The 15,012-nt window shown below is 71.4% G+C and overlaps 1 protein-coding gene across 1 annotated transcript in view; it reads right to left on the bottom strand.

Annotated features, from left to right (window-relative positions):
• Window positions 1-678: 678 nt before the first annotated feature.
• Window positions 679-15,012, bottom strand: part of DENND4B (DENN domain containing 4B) — a 33,365-nt gene continuing 19,031 nt past the window's right edge. The window contains 16 exon segments of the mRNA XM_075907284.1: window positions 679-1,744; window positions 2,727-2,791; window positions 3,314-3,479; window positions 3,810-3,915; window positions 4,421-4,666; window positions 6,113-6,263; window positions 6,476-6,651; window positions 7,901-8,023; window positions 9,912-10,319; window positions 10,321-10,373; window positions 10,522-10,677; window positions 11,007-11,157; window positions 11,428-11,556; window positions 11,642-11,848; window positions 12,813-12,936; window positions 13,007-13,146. Of these exon segments, the coding sequence (XP_075763399.1) occupies window positions 1,599-1,744; window positions 2,727-2,791; window positions 3,314-3,479; window positions 3,810-3,915; window positions 4,421-4,666; window positions 6,113-6,263; window positions 6,476-6,651; window positions 7,901-8,023; window positions 9,912-10,319; window positions 10,321-10,373; window positions 10,522-10,677; window positions 11,007-11,157; window positions 11,428-11,556; window positions 11,642-11,848; window positions 12,813-12,936; window positions 13,007-13,146 (2,547 nt within the window). The 3' untranslated portion in view covers window positions 679-1,598.

Below are 15,012 nucleotides of genomic sequence, written 5' to 3'. Positions count from 1 at the left end.
GGCGGCAGGGCCGTTGGGCCGGGCTGAGGCGCAACCCGAGCGGAGCGCGGCCACGCCGTGAACCTCGCTGCAGAGCCCCCCGCGAGCTCTCAGCACACGCGCCCGGCGCCTGGACGAGCCCCAGCGCCGCTCAGGGGCTGGAGAGCAGGGCCAGGGCCAGCCGCTGGATCCAGACCACTCCAAGCCGGCGGGCAGACGCTGGGGGCGACGGGTGGCACCTGCTGGCAGTCAGAGGCGCCTGGGCAAGGCTCTGGGACACGGGGCTGGGCGGGCACAGGAAGCCGGCGCTGGCCGGACCCAGCTGGCCACCACGCAGGCAGCTTTGTGCCAGGTGCTGCCTGGTGGACCAGAGCGCCTAGTCCCCCCCCTCCGTGCTGAGTGTCCCAGCCCCGGGGCAGCTCCAGGGATGCGGGCTGGGGGGCGGGGAAGGGGGCACAGGAGGCACGGAAGGAAGTCGTAGGCAGCTGGGGGGGGGGGGGGGCTCAGCCTCACACTGCAGCCACTCCGATTGGCTACTCTGCCTAGGGAGGCAGGACAGCAGCCAATTAGACCTCCCTTCCCCAGACAGGCTCATGGAGAGAGGGGAGGGGGCGGGCAGGCCCGGGGCCCCCCGTAGCCGATGGGGCTCGTAGGTTCCTCTCAGCCCCCGCCCGCGCCACACACCACGAGGCAGGGAACTACAGAAGCAGCTTTATTTACAGACCCGACAAAGCCCCACGAAACGAAGGGCTGGGGGAGCGGAGACGCCATATTGCACAGTGAGATCCCCAGGGCCAGGCCCCCGCCTCCCCTCCCCGTCAGTGCCTCCCGCTGGCCCCCGCCCAGCCACAGGTGGGGAGAGAAACCGCTTCCAGTGCAGATGGGGAGTCGGGGAGGGGGGTCCTTCCTGCCCCGGCGGGGTGCAGTGCCCCAGGCCCACGACAGCCCCGGGGTCTCTCGCTCACCCCAGCAGGGTGTGCTGGGGGGGCATGTGGGGCCCGGGTCACAGCACAGCAGTTACAGCACAAGCCAACAGCAGCCGTGGGGAGAATAAATAAATTAAAAAAATATATTAACACTGACCAACTGTCCGGGGGGGGGGGATGCATCCTGGGGGACCCCGGGACAGTGTCCCCAAAAAGAGAGCTCGGGGGGACAGGAGCCATGGGCGGGGCAGTCGCTCGGCCATCTCCCTGTCTGTCCCGGCTCCTAACAGCACCGACCCCCAGACATACCCAGGGTGCCGGGGGCCCCTCCCAGGCTGGGCCGGGGAGCAGCGCCGACCCCCAGACATGCCCAAGGCCCATCCCTCCAGCACCGGCCTGCCGCTGAGACCTGCCACCAAAGCCCCCAGTGCGGTCGGCACAGGAGGGGCTGGGTGGGTTGTGCCCAGAGCAGGATCTTGGCCCTGCCCATCCAGCCCCCCCACTTCCTTCCCCCGAGCTGCAGGGGGCTCTCCGGCTCCCACCCGACTGTACTGCGGCTCAGGGGCTCAAGGCGCCGCCCCCCGACCTCGGGAGAGCCCCAGGGGGCGCTGGGAACGACGCTCTGCCCTGCTCCCCCCCCGAGACCCGGTTCAGTCCCTGAACTCGTCCGGGGCAGGTGACGGGCAGCCGGCACTAGCACTCCAGCGTGGCCCCGAAGCTCCGGCGGCAGTCGATGGCCTTGGAGCTGAGTGGCTGCGCCCGCCGCCGCGTCAGCTCCTCCTTGCCCAGGCTGCTGGCCACCTTGGCGTAGGCGGCTTTGTACTTCTTGTCGAAGGCGGCTGGGGGGACACAGGGGGTCAGACTCTGGAAGGGGCAGGGGAGCCGGGGCCAGGGTCCCCCAGCCTCTCCACAGGCTGAGTGAGCATGGGGGTACCCCCACCGCTGGCTCAACCCCATGGGCCCAGCCAGCCGGATAGTCCCCCCCCCCCACCGCCCTCGGACCAATGGGCCCGGCCAGCCGCATAGTCCCCCCCCTGCCCTCGGACCAATGGGCCCGGCCAGCCGGATAGTCCCCCCCCTGCCCTCGGACCAATGGGCCCGGCCAGCCGGATAGTCCCCCCCCCACCGCCCTCGGACCAATGGGCCCGGCCAGCCGCATAGTCCCCCCCCTGCCCTCGGACCAATGGGCCCGGACAGCCGGATAGTCCCCCTCGGACAAATGGGCCCGGCCAGCCGGATAGTCCCCCCCCGCCCTCGGACCAATGGGCCCGGCCAGCCGGATAGTCCCCCCCTGGGACCCATGGTCCTGGCCAGCCGGATGGTCCCCCCCCACCGCCCTCGGACCAATGGGCCCGGCCAGCTGGATAGTCCCCCCCCCTGCCCTCGGACCAATGGGCCCGGCCAGCCGGATAGTCCCCCCCTGGGACCCATGGTCCTGGCCAGCCGGATGGTCCCCCCCCACCGCCCTCGGACCAATGGGCCTGGCCAGCCGGATAGTCCCCCCCTGGGACCCATGGTCCTGGCCAGCCGGATGGTCCCCCCCCACCGCCCTCGGACCAATGGGCCCGACCAGCCGGATAGTCTCCCCCTGCCCTCGGACCAATGGGCCCAGCCAGCCGGATGGTCCCCCCCCACCGCCCTCGGACCAATGGGCCCGGCCAGCCGGATAGTCCCCCCCTCGGACCCATGGTCCTGGCCAGCCGGATGGTCCCCGCCTTGGAGCAAATGGTCTGCCAACTGGATATCTCCCCCCACCCGACCAATGGGCCCGGCCGGCTGGATCCACCCTCTCCCCCCGCCCCCCACAAGCCCGCCCCATACCAATGTCCACATGGTCCCTGCCCAGCGCGGCCAGCATGAGGAAGAGGATCTCCCGGTAAATGCTCCTAAGAGAGGAAGGGGAGAGCGGCGCTGAGTGGGGACGGGGGGCAGAGCCGGAGGGAGCGGGGTGGGAGCAGGGCGTCGGGGCGGGAGCAGGAGGGCCCGGGGAGGGGGGAAGGAGGGTCCGGGGGGTGGGGGCAGGAGGGGGCGGGGGCAGGAGGGTCCGGGGGGCGGGGGAAGGAGGGTCCGGGGGCAGGAGGGCCCGGGGGGCGGGGGCAGGAGCAGGAGGGCCTGGGGGGCGGGGGCAGGAGGGCCCGGGGAGGGGGGAAGGAGGGTCCGGGGGGTGGGGGCAGGAGGGGGCGGGGGCAGGAGGGTCCGGGGGGCAGGGGAAGGAGGGGGCGGGGGAAGGAGGGTCCGGGGGGCGGGGGAAGGAGGGGGTGGGGGCAGGAGGGCCCGGGGGGCGGGGGCAGGAGGGCCTGGGGGGCGGGGGCAGGGGCAGGAGGGCCCGGGAGGTCCGGGGGAAGGAGGGCCCGGGGGGCGGGGGCAGGAGGGCCCGGGGGGGGGCAGGAGGGCCCAGGGGGCGGTACCTCTGCAGCGGCAGGGGGCTGGGCTGCCTGGCCAGGGTCTCCAGGAAGAGGGCGATGGCCTTGTGCACCTCGCCCAGCCCCACGTGGCTCAGCACGGCCTCCAGGAACGCCAGCGAGAAGGGGCAGCCGTGGCGGCTCCAGGGCGGCAGCCGGGCAGCGCTGTTCCCTGTGGGGCGAGCGGAGGTCACGGCGCCGACCGGCCTCCCCCAATCGCCCCCCTGAGCCATGGTCACCCCCCCACAGACCCCCCCAGCCACAGACCCCCCCACCCCCGCTGAGCCATGGTCACCCCCTCCCCCCCACAGACCCCCACCGAGCCACAGACCCCCCCCACCCCCGCTGAGCCATGATCACCCCTCCCCCCCACATACCCCCGCCGAGCCACAGACCCCCACTGAGCCATGGTCACCCCCTCCCGCCACTGGCCCGCAGACCCCCCCACCCCCACTGAGCCACAGACTCCGCCCTTCCCCGTGGCCCCACCCCTGCTACTCACTGTGGATCCTCCAGAGCAGGTAGAGGGGAGGGCAGCTGTCAGGGTCGTGGGTCAGGACGTCCCAGAGCAGGCGCACGCACACTGGGGGGCCCTCCAGGGGCTGGACCTGCAGAGAGCGGGGGGTGGATCAGGGCAGAGGGGGTGGAGGGGTCTTGGTGCAACACCCCAGGGGATGGGCCCTTCGGGGTGGGTGTGACGGCGCGTCGGGGGCCCCCCGATCCTGCACCCCGGAGCAGCCAGAACAGACCCCGCCGGCCAGTAGAACGGGGGGGTCATCGCTCCTCCGGGTACAGCCCAGCACAGACGGGACGTGTCTCCAGGAGTCAGGGCCCGGCAGCCTCAGACCCTTGGGGGAGGGGATCCATCGCCCCCCAGACCCTCAGCCCCCAGCTTAGTCTGTCCCCTTCATGGTTCCCAGCCAGGACCTGCCTCGTGCCCCCAGCCCGGGGGCGTCTCCCCCCCCCCTTGTTCCCTGCCCAGGCTGGGCCGAGGTGTCTGGGCCAATCCCCACGTGGGGGATCCAACCTCAGTGCAGGGACCCCGGGTCACAGAGCAGACCCCCCCGCTAGGTCACAGTGGGGCAGATAGGCCCGGGGGGGGGGCTTACCTACCTGGGGGGGGGGCCGGGCATGCCTGGAGGCTGGCACCAGCTGCAGCAGGTTGTTGGGCAGGTCGAGACGCCGGAAATACCAGACCAGGTTCCAGTATATTATGGGATGGCTGTCCACCAGCTCCGGCTGGGCCAGGAACTCGCTGCCCTCGTGCTCCAGGAGGCTCTCCAGCTCCTTCCGCAGCACCAGGGGGCTCAGGTAGGCGAAGGTCCCCAGCTCCGCCCGCGGGGCCGCGCCCCCAGGCACCTGCAGGGGGAGCGCCACCCTCAGAGCCCCTGCCCCCCGCAGCCCGGCTCCGCCCGCGCCCCGCCCACGCCCCTTGGGCCCAGCCCGCAGCCCCCCGCCCGCGTCCCCTTGGGCCCAGCCCGCAGCCCCCCGCCCGCGTCCCCTTGGGCCCAGCCCGCAGCCCCCCTGCCCGCGTCCCCTTGGGCCCAACCCGCAGCCCCCCTGCCCGCGTCCCCTTGGGCCCAACCCGCAGCCCCCCCGCCCGCGTCCCCTTGGGCCCAGCCCGCAGCCCGCAGCCCCCCGCCCGCGTCCCCTTGGGCCCAACCCGCAGCCCGCAGCCCCCCGCCCGCGTCCCTTGGGCCCAGCCCGCAGCCCCCCTGCCCGCGTCCCCTTGGGCCCAGCCCGCAGCCCCCCGCCCGCGTCCCCTTGGGCCCAGCCCGCAGCCCCCCTGCCCGCGTCCCCTTGGGCCCAACCCGCAGCCCCCTGCCCGTGTCCCTTTGGGCCCAACCCGCAGCCCCCTGCCCGCGTCCCCTTGGGCCCAACCTGCAGCCCGCGCCCCCCACGCCCAACCTGAAACCCCTGCCCATCTGTGCCTGCACCCATCACTCCCGGCCCGCAACGCCCAGCTCCACCCACGCCCGCCTGCCGGCCCAGCCCTCCCTCGGGCAGGAGCAATAGGCAGGGTTCCCTGTCCATGTGCGCAATGAATTTTGTGACGTGCCAACCGGGCGCTGGGTGATGCTCCGCACAGGGAGGCTGTGGGGTGGGGGCAGGCTGAGGAGTTAACAGGGTGGGAGGGGGCTCAGCCCTGGGGCAGAGGGTTGAGGGCTCGGCGGGGGTGCAGGCTCTGTGGTGGGGCTCAGGGGGGCGCGCAGGGCTGGCTGTTGGAGAGTGGGAGCTGAAGGCTTTGGGGTATGATGGGAGCTCCGGGCTGGGGCAGAGGGAGGTGTGGGGGGGGACAGCTCTGGGATGAGAGCTTTGGGGTGCAGGAGGGAGCTCAGGACTGGGACAGGAGGCTGGTGTGGGCTCTGGGCTGGGGCACGGAGGGGGTGGGCACGGGCTCTGGGGTGGGACACAGGGGGTGGCGCGGGCTCTGCAGTGGGGCACTGGGGGGGGTGATGCCAGCTCCGGGGTGGGGCATGGGGGTGGCGTGGGCTCTGCGGTAGAGCACGGGGGGGGTGATGCCAGCTCCGGGGGGGCACAGGGGGTGGCGCGGGCTCCAGGCTGGGACAGGGGGTCCGGACTGCAGGGTGCCCTGGGGAGAGAGGAAAGCCCCCAACCCTCCCTCGCCGCACAGCTTGGGGCCAGGGGAAGCGCCCCTCCATGGCTGCTGCGGCTCCTGTGGGCCCAGGCTGGGCTGGGGGGCAGAGGCGTTGCAGGAGGCAGCGGGCAGGAGCGTGGGCAGTCGCGGGGGCCGCAGCGCCCCCTTCTGGCCGGCTGTGCGGGGCGTCTCCGGAGGGGCCGTACCGAGGGGTCCGTGCAGCCGTTGCAGAGCGCCGGGGGGGGCCCGGGCTGGGGCTCAGCCTCGTCCAGAGCCAGGCACTGGTAGCGGTCGCTGAGCACCGGGCCTCGGCCAGCGGGCGGCTGCTCCACTTCGTCCCGGGGCGGCGCCGAGGGGCTGGGGGAGGAGGGGGCAGGTTAATGCAGGGCAGCTCATGGGCCCCCAACAGCCTGCCCCCTCCCGCCGGTTCCCATGACAACGGCGTGAGGGGAGGCACCGCCCCACAGCAAGGCAGGTTCGAGAGCCCCCCGGGCCACCCGCCCCCAGAGCACAGAGCAGGGCGGGGCGCAGGGGGTCCCCCAAGGGCCCCCTCGAAGGCGGGATCCCACCTGGGGGGCCGCGTGAAGTCCCGGATCTCGACGGCGAGGAGGGGCACGAAGGGGCGGGCGCAGAAGGGGCAGCAGGTGTTGAGGTTGGAGTCGTCGGGCGTCCAGCCGGCCATCACCTCCTCGTCATGCACCAGGGAGCCGCAGGTCTGGCACCGCGAGCAGCTGGAGAGCCGGATCTGGGGGGGGACTCGCTCAGCCCCCACGCGGCTCTCCCGGGGGCAGGGCCTTCGGCTCGGCCCCCCCACATTCCCGCTCCTCAGGGGACTAGTTGCAGCCCCCTCGGTCGCTGCCTCCCCTCTCCCAGGTCGCTGGGACCCTCACTGGGCCCATGGGGGGGGTTGCTGTCCAAGCGCCCCCCTCCCAGCCCTGGGGCTACGGACTCCTGCCAGGCAGGCGGGGGGGGGGTGCTCACCTCCCCGGGGGCGGCTCCAGACCAGGACGGGGCAGGGAGCGGGGAGCGGGAGGGGGGCTCAAAGCCGCTCGGGGGAGGGGCTGCTCACCTCCGGGGGGGGGGCGGCTCCAGACCAGGACGGGGCGGGGAGCGGGAGGGGGGCTCAAAGCCGCTCGGGGGAGGGGCTGCTCACCTCCGGGGGGGGGGGGGCGGTTCCAGACCAGGACGGGGGCAGGAGCGGGGGGGAGGGGGGGGCTCAAAGCAGCTCGGGGGAGGGGCGGCTCACCTCCAGGGGGGGGGGGCGGCGGCTCCAGACCAGGATGGGGCAGGAGCGGGAGGGGGGCTCAAAGCAGCTCGGGGAGGGGCGGCTCCAGACCAGGACGGGAGCAGGAGCGGGAGGGGGGCTCAAAGCAGCTCGGGGGAGGGGCGGCTCACCTCCGGGGGGGGGCGGCTCCAGACCAGGACGGGGGCAGGAGCGGGGGGGGGGGCTCAAAGCCGCTCGGGGGAGGGGCGGCTCACCTCCGGGGGGGGGGGGGGCGGCTCCAGACCAGGACGGGGGCAGGAGCGGGAGGGGGGCTCAAAGCCGCTCGGGGGAGGAGCGGCTCACCTCCGGGGGGGGGGGGCGGCTCCAGACCAGGACGGGGGCAGGAGCGGGGGGGGGGGCTCACAGCAGCTCGGGGGAGGGGCGGCTCACCTCCGGGGGGGGGGGGGCGGCTCCAGACCAGGACGGGGGCAGGAGCGGGGGGGGGGCTCAAAGCCGCTCGGGGGAGGGGCGGCTCACCTCCGGGGGGGGGGGGGGCGGCTCCAGACCAGGACGGGGGCAGGAGCGGGAGGGGGGCTCAAAGCCGCTCGGGGGAGGGGCGGCTCACCTCCGGGGGGGGGCGGCTCCAGACCAGGACGGGGGCAGGAGCGGGGGGGGGGCTCAAAACCGCTCGGGGGAGGGGCGGCTCACCTCCACGGGGGGCGGCTCCAGACCAGGACGGGGGCAGGAGCGGGGGGGGGGCTCAAAGCCGCTCGGGGGAGGGGCGGCTCACCTCCACGGGGGGGGGCTCCGGCCCCGCCGAGGCCTCGGGCAGCGGGTCGGACGACTGGCGCAGGCTGAAGCTGCCGAGCGAGGTGTCCGACAGGTCGCACTCGCTGCCCAGGGAGATGGAGCTCTAGGGGGAGACAGGCCGTGGGCACCCGGCACCCCGGAGCCCAGGGCCCAGCCAGTTCCAGGGGGGCAAACTCCCCCGCCCCACAGCAGGGTATCGGGGACCTGCCGCAGGCCCGGCCCAGCCCACACCCGGGGGGGGGAGACGCGGATGTGACCACGTGGGGATTTTAGCCCCCTTGCTGCAGTGCAGGTGAGTTCTCCCGTCCTGCAGTAGCCCCCACGTGCCTCAGTTTCCCTGGGCCCTGCCCCACTCCCTACATGGGGAAGGTATTTCAGTGACTGCCCCCCCGCCCCCAGGCACACACTGGCCGATGCCCTTTGTGACCCGACCCCAAAGGGGGGTGACCGGGAAGGGGCTGGAGGCGCTGGGCTGGCCGCAGGGCGGGGACAGGCTGCTGGGGGAGGGCGTCCGGCTGGCTTGGGGGGGCTGGCAGGGGGAGAGGCAGGGCCCTGGGCCCCTCTCCCAAGCGGGGCTCCCCTGGCTGCTCCTGGTACCTGTGCTGACCAGCCTGTGCTGCACCACGTCCCCGTCGCCTCAGCCCCCCTGTTCGCCCCGCGGCCGAGAGCCCCCTATGGCTGCGGGTGGGGGCCGGTGACACTGTCGGGGGTTCCCCCAGCCCAGCCCCTGGCAGGAGCAGTGGGGGGAGGGCGCGTCCCAGCCCAGCAGCAATGGCCCCCCCATGCCCACTGGGGCACCTCCCAGCCCAGCAGCAATGCCCCCCCCCCACGCCTGCCGGGGGACGACCCAGCAGCAACGCCCCCCCCACGCCCGCCGGGGGACGACCCAGCAGCAACGCCCCCCCCCACGCCCGCGGGGGACGACCCAGCAGCAACGCCCCCCCCCCACACACCCGCCGGGGGACGACCCAGCAGCAACGCCCCCCCCCCCACGCCCGCCGGGGGACGACCCAGCAGCAACGCCCCCCCCCCCCACGCCCGCCGGGGGACGACCCAGCAGCAACGCCCCCCCCCCACGCCCGCCGGGGGACGACCCAGCAGCAACGCCCCCACGCCCGCCGGGGGACGACCCAGCAGCAACGCCCCCCCCCCCACGCCCGCCGGGGGACGACCCAGCAGCAACGCCCCCCCCCACGCCCGCGGGGGACGACCCAGCAGCAACGCCCCCCCCCACACACCCGCCGGGGGACGACCCAGCAGCAACGCCCCCCCCCCCACGCCCGCCGGGGGACGACCCAGCAGCAACGCCCCCCCCCCCCACGCCCGCCGGGGGACGACCCAGCAGCAACGCCCCCCCCCCCCACGCCCGCCGGGGGACGACCCAGCAGCAACGCCCCCCCCCCCACGCCCGCCGGGGGACGACCCAGCAGCAACGCCCCCCCCCCCACGCCCGCCGGGGGACGACCCAGCAGCAACGCCCCCCCCCACGCCCGCCGGGGGACGACCCAGCAGCAACGCCCCCCCCCCACGCCCGCCGGGGGACGACCCAGCAGCAACGCCCCCCCCCCACGCCCGCCGGGGGACGACCCAGCAGCAACGCCCCCCCCACGCCCGCCGGGGGACGACCCAGCAGCAACGCCCCCCCCCCGACACCCGCCGGGGGACGACCCAGCAGCAACACCCCCCCCCCCCGCCCGCCGGGGGACGACCCAGCAGCAACACCCCCCCCCCCCACGCCCGCCGGGGGACGACCCAGCAGCAACGCCCCCCCCCACGCCCGCCGGGGACGACCCAGCAGCAACGCCCCCCCCCCCACGCCCGCCGGGGGACGACCCAGCAGCAACGCCCCCCCCCCCACGCCCGCCGGGGGACGACCCAGCAGCAACGCCCCCCCCCCACGCCCGCCGGGGGACGACCCAGCAGCAACGCCCCCCCCCACGCCCGCCGGGGGACGACCCAGCAGCAACGCCCCCCCCCACACCCGTCCCTACCTCGGAGGCAGTGGAGTCGGGGCGTTCCCGGGGGCGCAGCAGGCTGCCCACGGGGCTCTTGCGCGGCTGGGGCTCCGTCTGCTCCGAGGCCCGGCGCAGGGAGCCGGCCTCCCGCCGGGCGCTGGGCTGCTCCATGCTGGCCACGTGGCGCAGGGAGGGGCGCTTGGCCGGGGACAGCAGCTGCTGCAGCTTGGCGGCCAGCCCCCGGCGCGGCGTCCCCCCCACGCTGTTGTGGTTCTCGTCGCGCCAGCCCGGCTTGGTGCCCCGGGCGCCCGGCCCCAGGCTCAGCTGCACCTCGGCGCTGTCCAGGCCCGGCCGGTCGCTCTCGTCCGTCTGGAAGCTGACGTCCGACAGGCTCCCGTCCTCCGAGCTGCCGGGCCCGTCGAGCAGCTGGCGCAGGCTGGACGGGGAGGGCGGCCAAGGAGTCGCTGCCGGGCTCCAGCACCCCCAGGGCCTTGATCACTGGCGAGGGGGGGGCGGCGTTACCAGGGGGCAGAGCAGGGCCTCTGCCCCCTCATCCGCCACTTGGGGCTCTCCCCCAGGTCTGTGCCCCCCCCCCCCGGGGGAACCGCCACGAGCTGCCCCTCTCCTGCCACAGGCTGCGACTCACTCTGGGCCACGCCGGCCTCCACGCCCGGCTCGCTGCCAGGGAAGGTGCCGCTGCCGCTCTTCACCAGCTGGTGGCGGGGCGAGGGCTCCTGGAGGCTGCGCCCGGCCCACGTGGTCTGGCGCTGCAGGCTGGGGCGGGGCCGGGCACCCTCGGGCTCTGCACAGCCGGGAGGGAGAGACAGCGTGGGCTGCCGGCTCCGCCCCACCTGCCCCGTGTGCCCGTCCGCGCCACCGGCCTCTGCCACCCCCCCGCCATGGGGCAGGGCGCCGCCACGGGCCTCGCTCTCCCGCTGCCACAGGGGCTGCCGGCTCCGCCCCGCCTGCCCCGTGTGCCCGTCCGCGCCACCGGCCTCTGCCACCCCCCCGCCATGGGGCAGGGCGCCGCCACGGGCCTCGCTCTCCCGCTGCCACAGGGGCTGCCGGCTCCGCCCCGCCTGCCCCGTGTGCCCGGCCGCGCCACCGGCCCCACCCCGATGCCCCACACACCTGGCAGGGGGCCGCCGTGGGCCTCGCTCTCCTGCTGTCGCTGCCGCAGGGGCTGCCGGAACTGGGCGGTGCCGAGTACCACGTTGCGCAGTTTGGCCCAGCGCAGCCGCCCGCCCTGCGTGCCCGAGGGCCACTTGCTCTCCAGCACGGCCTGCAAGAGAACAGGGCGCCCGGGCCACGGGTGACCTGGGGAAGCAGGGCAGGGGGCCACGTGCCCACCCCCGGGGCCATCACCGCCTGATTCACCCCCGGGGCGGAGCCTGGCCAGTGAGCTCCCTGTCCCAGCCCTGGGTGCCCGCCCCCCGGAGCAGAGCAAAGCCATAGCGAGTCCCCGAGCCAGCCCCCAGCCCCGCTCCGAGCCATCGCGCCGGCTCACACCCCGGGCATACGGCCGCCGTGTGTTCCCTGCCCCCGACCGCACCTTGTTGTAGTAGCCGTAGGTGACGGTGTTGGGCACGATGCCGGCCCGCTTCATCTCCAGCAGGACGCGCACGGACAGCACCGGCTCTCCGTACTGCCCGCACAGCTGCATGAGGCTCCGGTAGCAGACCTGGGGAGGCAGCACAGGGCGCCGTGAGGGGCGGGGCAGTCCAGGTCCCCCCTCCGCCCCCCACGCCCACGGCCGGCGCCCGCACCTCGTCCGGCAGCACCACCTTCCTGCTCTCCATCTGCTTGAGCACCTCGTAGGCCGTCTGCAGCGCCCGCACCTTGGAAGGGGCAGCCCGCACGTAGGTGGGCAGGTAGATGAACCAGAGCCCGTAGCAGTGCCCCAGCAGGCAGCGGGCCCACATGTCCGGCACCAGCGAGTACTTCTGCGCCACACGCTGCGCCGCCTTCATCTCCTGGGGGCGGGCCGGGGGCAGACTGGGAACATCATCCTCCTCGGGGCGGGCACCCCCCCGCCCTGCCCAGCGCAGCCCAACCCAACCTCCTTGGGGCGGGCACCCCCCCGCCCTGCCCCGCCCAGCCCAACCCAACCTCCTCGGGGCGGGCACCCCCCCGCCCTGCCCAGCGCAGCCCAACCCAACCTCCTTGGGGTGGGCACCCCCCCGCCCTGCCCCGCCCAGCCCAACCCAACCTCCTTGGGCAAGCACCCCCCCGCCCTGCCCCGCCCAGCCTCCTCGGGGCGGGCACCCCCCCGCCCTGCCCAGCACAGCCCAACCCAACCTCCTCGGGGCAAGCACCCCCCCCCCCGCCCTGCCCCACGCAGCCCAACCCAACCTCCTCGGGGCAAGCACCCCCCCGCCCTGCCCAGCGCAGCCCAACCCAACCTCCTCGGGGCGGGCACCCCCCCGCCCTGCCCCGCCCAGCCTCCTCGGGGCAAGCACCCCCCCGCCCTGCCCAGCACAGCCCAACCCAACCTCCTTGGGGCGGGCACCCCCCCGCCCTGCCCAGCGCAGCCCAACCCAACCTCCTTGGGGCAGGCACCCCCCCGCCCTGCCCCGCGCAGCCCAACCCAACCTCCTTGGGGCAGGCACCCCCCCGCCCTGCCCAGCACAGCCCAACCCAACCTCCTCGGGGCAAGCACCCCCCCGCCCTGCCCCGCGCAGCCCAACCCAACCTCCTTGGGACAAGCACCCCCCCACCCTGCCCCGCCCAGCCTCCTTGGGGCGGGCACCCCGCCCCACCCCACCCAGCACAGCCCAGCCTCCTGGGGCTGGCCCCCCCCACTCTGCTCAGAACAGGCCGCCCCCCAGGGGCTGGCACCCCCCCCGCCACTCCCCCCAGGACAGAGGGTTCCCTGTGCTCCCTTTTGGAAGGGCTGAGCCCAGCCCGCTCGCTGCACAAGTGAGCCATGGCTCTTACCTGCTTGGTGCGGCGCGGCGCGGGGCTGCTGGGGGCGCTGCTCTTGGCCTGGCACAGCGGAGCTGCCAGCTGATCCTGGGGGCGCTCAAAGAGCTCGGCCTGCAGCACGGGGAAGCTGTCGTAGCTGTGGGGGGAGGAGACGGGGTGTCAGGGGTGGCTGGAGGGCGTGGGGGCAGGGAGCTCGGGGGTCTCACCAGTAGAGTGCAGGCAGCTCGGTGCCATCGGGGCGCAGGGGCTCCTCGGGGGGCATGATGAAGACCGTGTGCTCACTGCCGTGCGAGTCGTCCAGCTCCATCAGCGGCACGTCCTCCGCCCTCTCCAGATCAGCCTGCACCTGTGGGGGCAGCAGGCAGCTCAGGGGGCCGACGCCGGCTCCGAACTTGAACCCCGGCCCCTGGGTGGGAGCGCCCCTCCCCTGACACCGGCCCCCAGCCAGCAGCGCAATGTGTTGCTAGGGGCGGGGCATCACGAGAGGCAGGGCGTTGCTAGGGGGAGGTAGAAAGGACCAGAAACTTTGCCGAATTAAGTGTAAAAGTAGAATAAGAAAAGCCAAAAAGGAGCTTGAAGAGCAGCCAGCCAGAGACTCCAAACGTAGCAACAAAATGTTTTCTAAGCACATCAGGAGCAGGAAACCTGCGAAACATCTAGCGGGGTCCCGGACGATGGAGATGCTAAAGGAGCCCTCAAAGGTGAAGAAGTCGTTGCGGAGAAGCTGAATGAATTCTTTGCTCCAATCTTCACAGCTGAGGATACCGGGGAGATTCCCAAACGGGAACCATTCTTTTTAGGAGACAAATCTGAGGAATTGTCCCAGATTGAGGCGTCATTAGAGGAGGTTTTGGAACAAATTGATAAACGTAACAACAAGTCACCGGGACCAGACGGCATCGCCCAGGAGTTTGAAAAGGACTCAAATGGGAAATTGCGGAACTATTAACTGTGGTTTGTAACCGAGCCTTGAAATCGGCTTCTGTACCTAATGACTGGAAGGTAGCCAACGTGACACCAATATTTAAAAGGGCTCTAGAGGCGATCCTGGCAATTACCGACCAGAAAGTCTAACGTCAGTATCGGGCAAATTAGGTGAAACTATAGTAAAGAATAAAATTGTCAGACACGTGGATGAACATTATTTGTTGGGGGAAAGTCAACATGGTTCTGTAAAGGGAAATCAGGCCTTACTAATCTGCTAGAGTTCTTTGAGGGGGGTCAAACAGGTGGACAAGGGGGATCCAGTGGATATAATGCACTTAGATTTCCAGAAAGCCTTTGACAAGGTCCCTCACCAAAGGCTCTTAAGTAAGTTGTCATGGGAAGGTCCTTTCGTGGATTGATAACTGGCTAAAAGTCAGGAAACAAAGGGTAGGAATAAATGGTCAGTTTTCAGAGAGGAGAGAGGTAACTAGTGGGGACCCCAAGGGTCTATCCTGGGACCCATCCTATTCAACTTATTTATAAAGGATCTAGAGAAAGGGCTAAACAGGGAGGTGGCAACATTTGCAGATGATCCCAAACTGCTCAAGATAGTTAAGAGCAAAGCAGACTGTGAAGTACTTCAAAAGGATCTCCCCGAACTAAGTGATTGGGCAACAAAATGGCAAATGAAATGTAATGTTGATAAATGTAAAGTAATGCACATTGGAAAAATAATCCCAACTAGACATACAATATGTAGGGAATAATTTGGCTACAACTACTCAGATCTTGGAGTCACTGTGGATAGTTCTCTGAAAACATCCACTCCGTGTGCAGCAGCAATCAGAAAAGCAAACAGAATGTTAGAAATCATTAAAAAAGGGATAGAGAGTCAGACAGAAAATCTCTTATTGCCTCTGTATAACACCATGGGACGCCCACATCTGGAATACTGTGTACAGATGTGGTCGCCTCATCTCAAAAAGATCGATTGGTATTGGAAAAGGTTCAGAAAAGGGCAACAAAAATGATTGGGGGTTTAGAACAGGTTCCATATGCAGAGAGATTAAAAAGACTTGGGACTTTTCAGCTTAGAAAAGAGAAGACTAAGGGGGGATAGGATAGAGGTGTGGAAAAAGTGAATAAGGAAAAGTTATTCACATATGCCCGCAATATAAGAACTACGGGTTACCCAATTAAACGAATAGGCAGCAGGTTTAAAACAAACCAAGGAAGTTATTCTTCACTCAGCGCACAGTCAACCTGTGGAACTCCTCGCCAGAGG

Source organism: Pelodiscus sinensis, chromosome 24 (genome assembly GCF_049634645.1).
Source record: "Pelodiscus sinensis isolate JC-2024 chromosome 24, ASM4963464v1, whole genome shotgun sequence".
Classification (NCBI taxonomy): Eukaryota; Metazoa; Chordata; order Testudines; family Trionychidae; genus Pelodiscus; species Pelodiscus sinensis.
The sequence above is the reverse complement of the archived record's forward strand: the minus strand, read 5'-3'. Positions and strand labels throughout refer to the sequence as shown.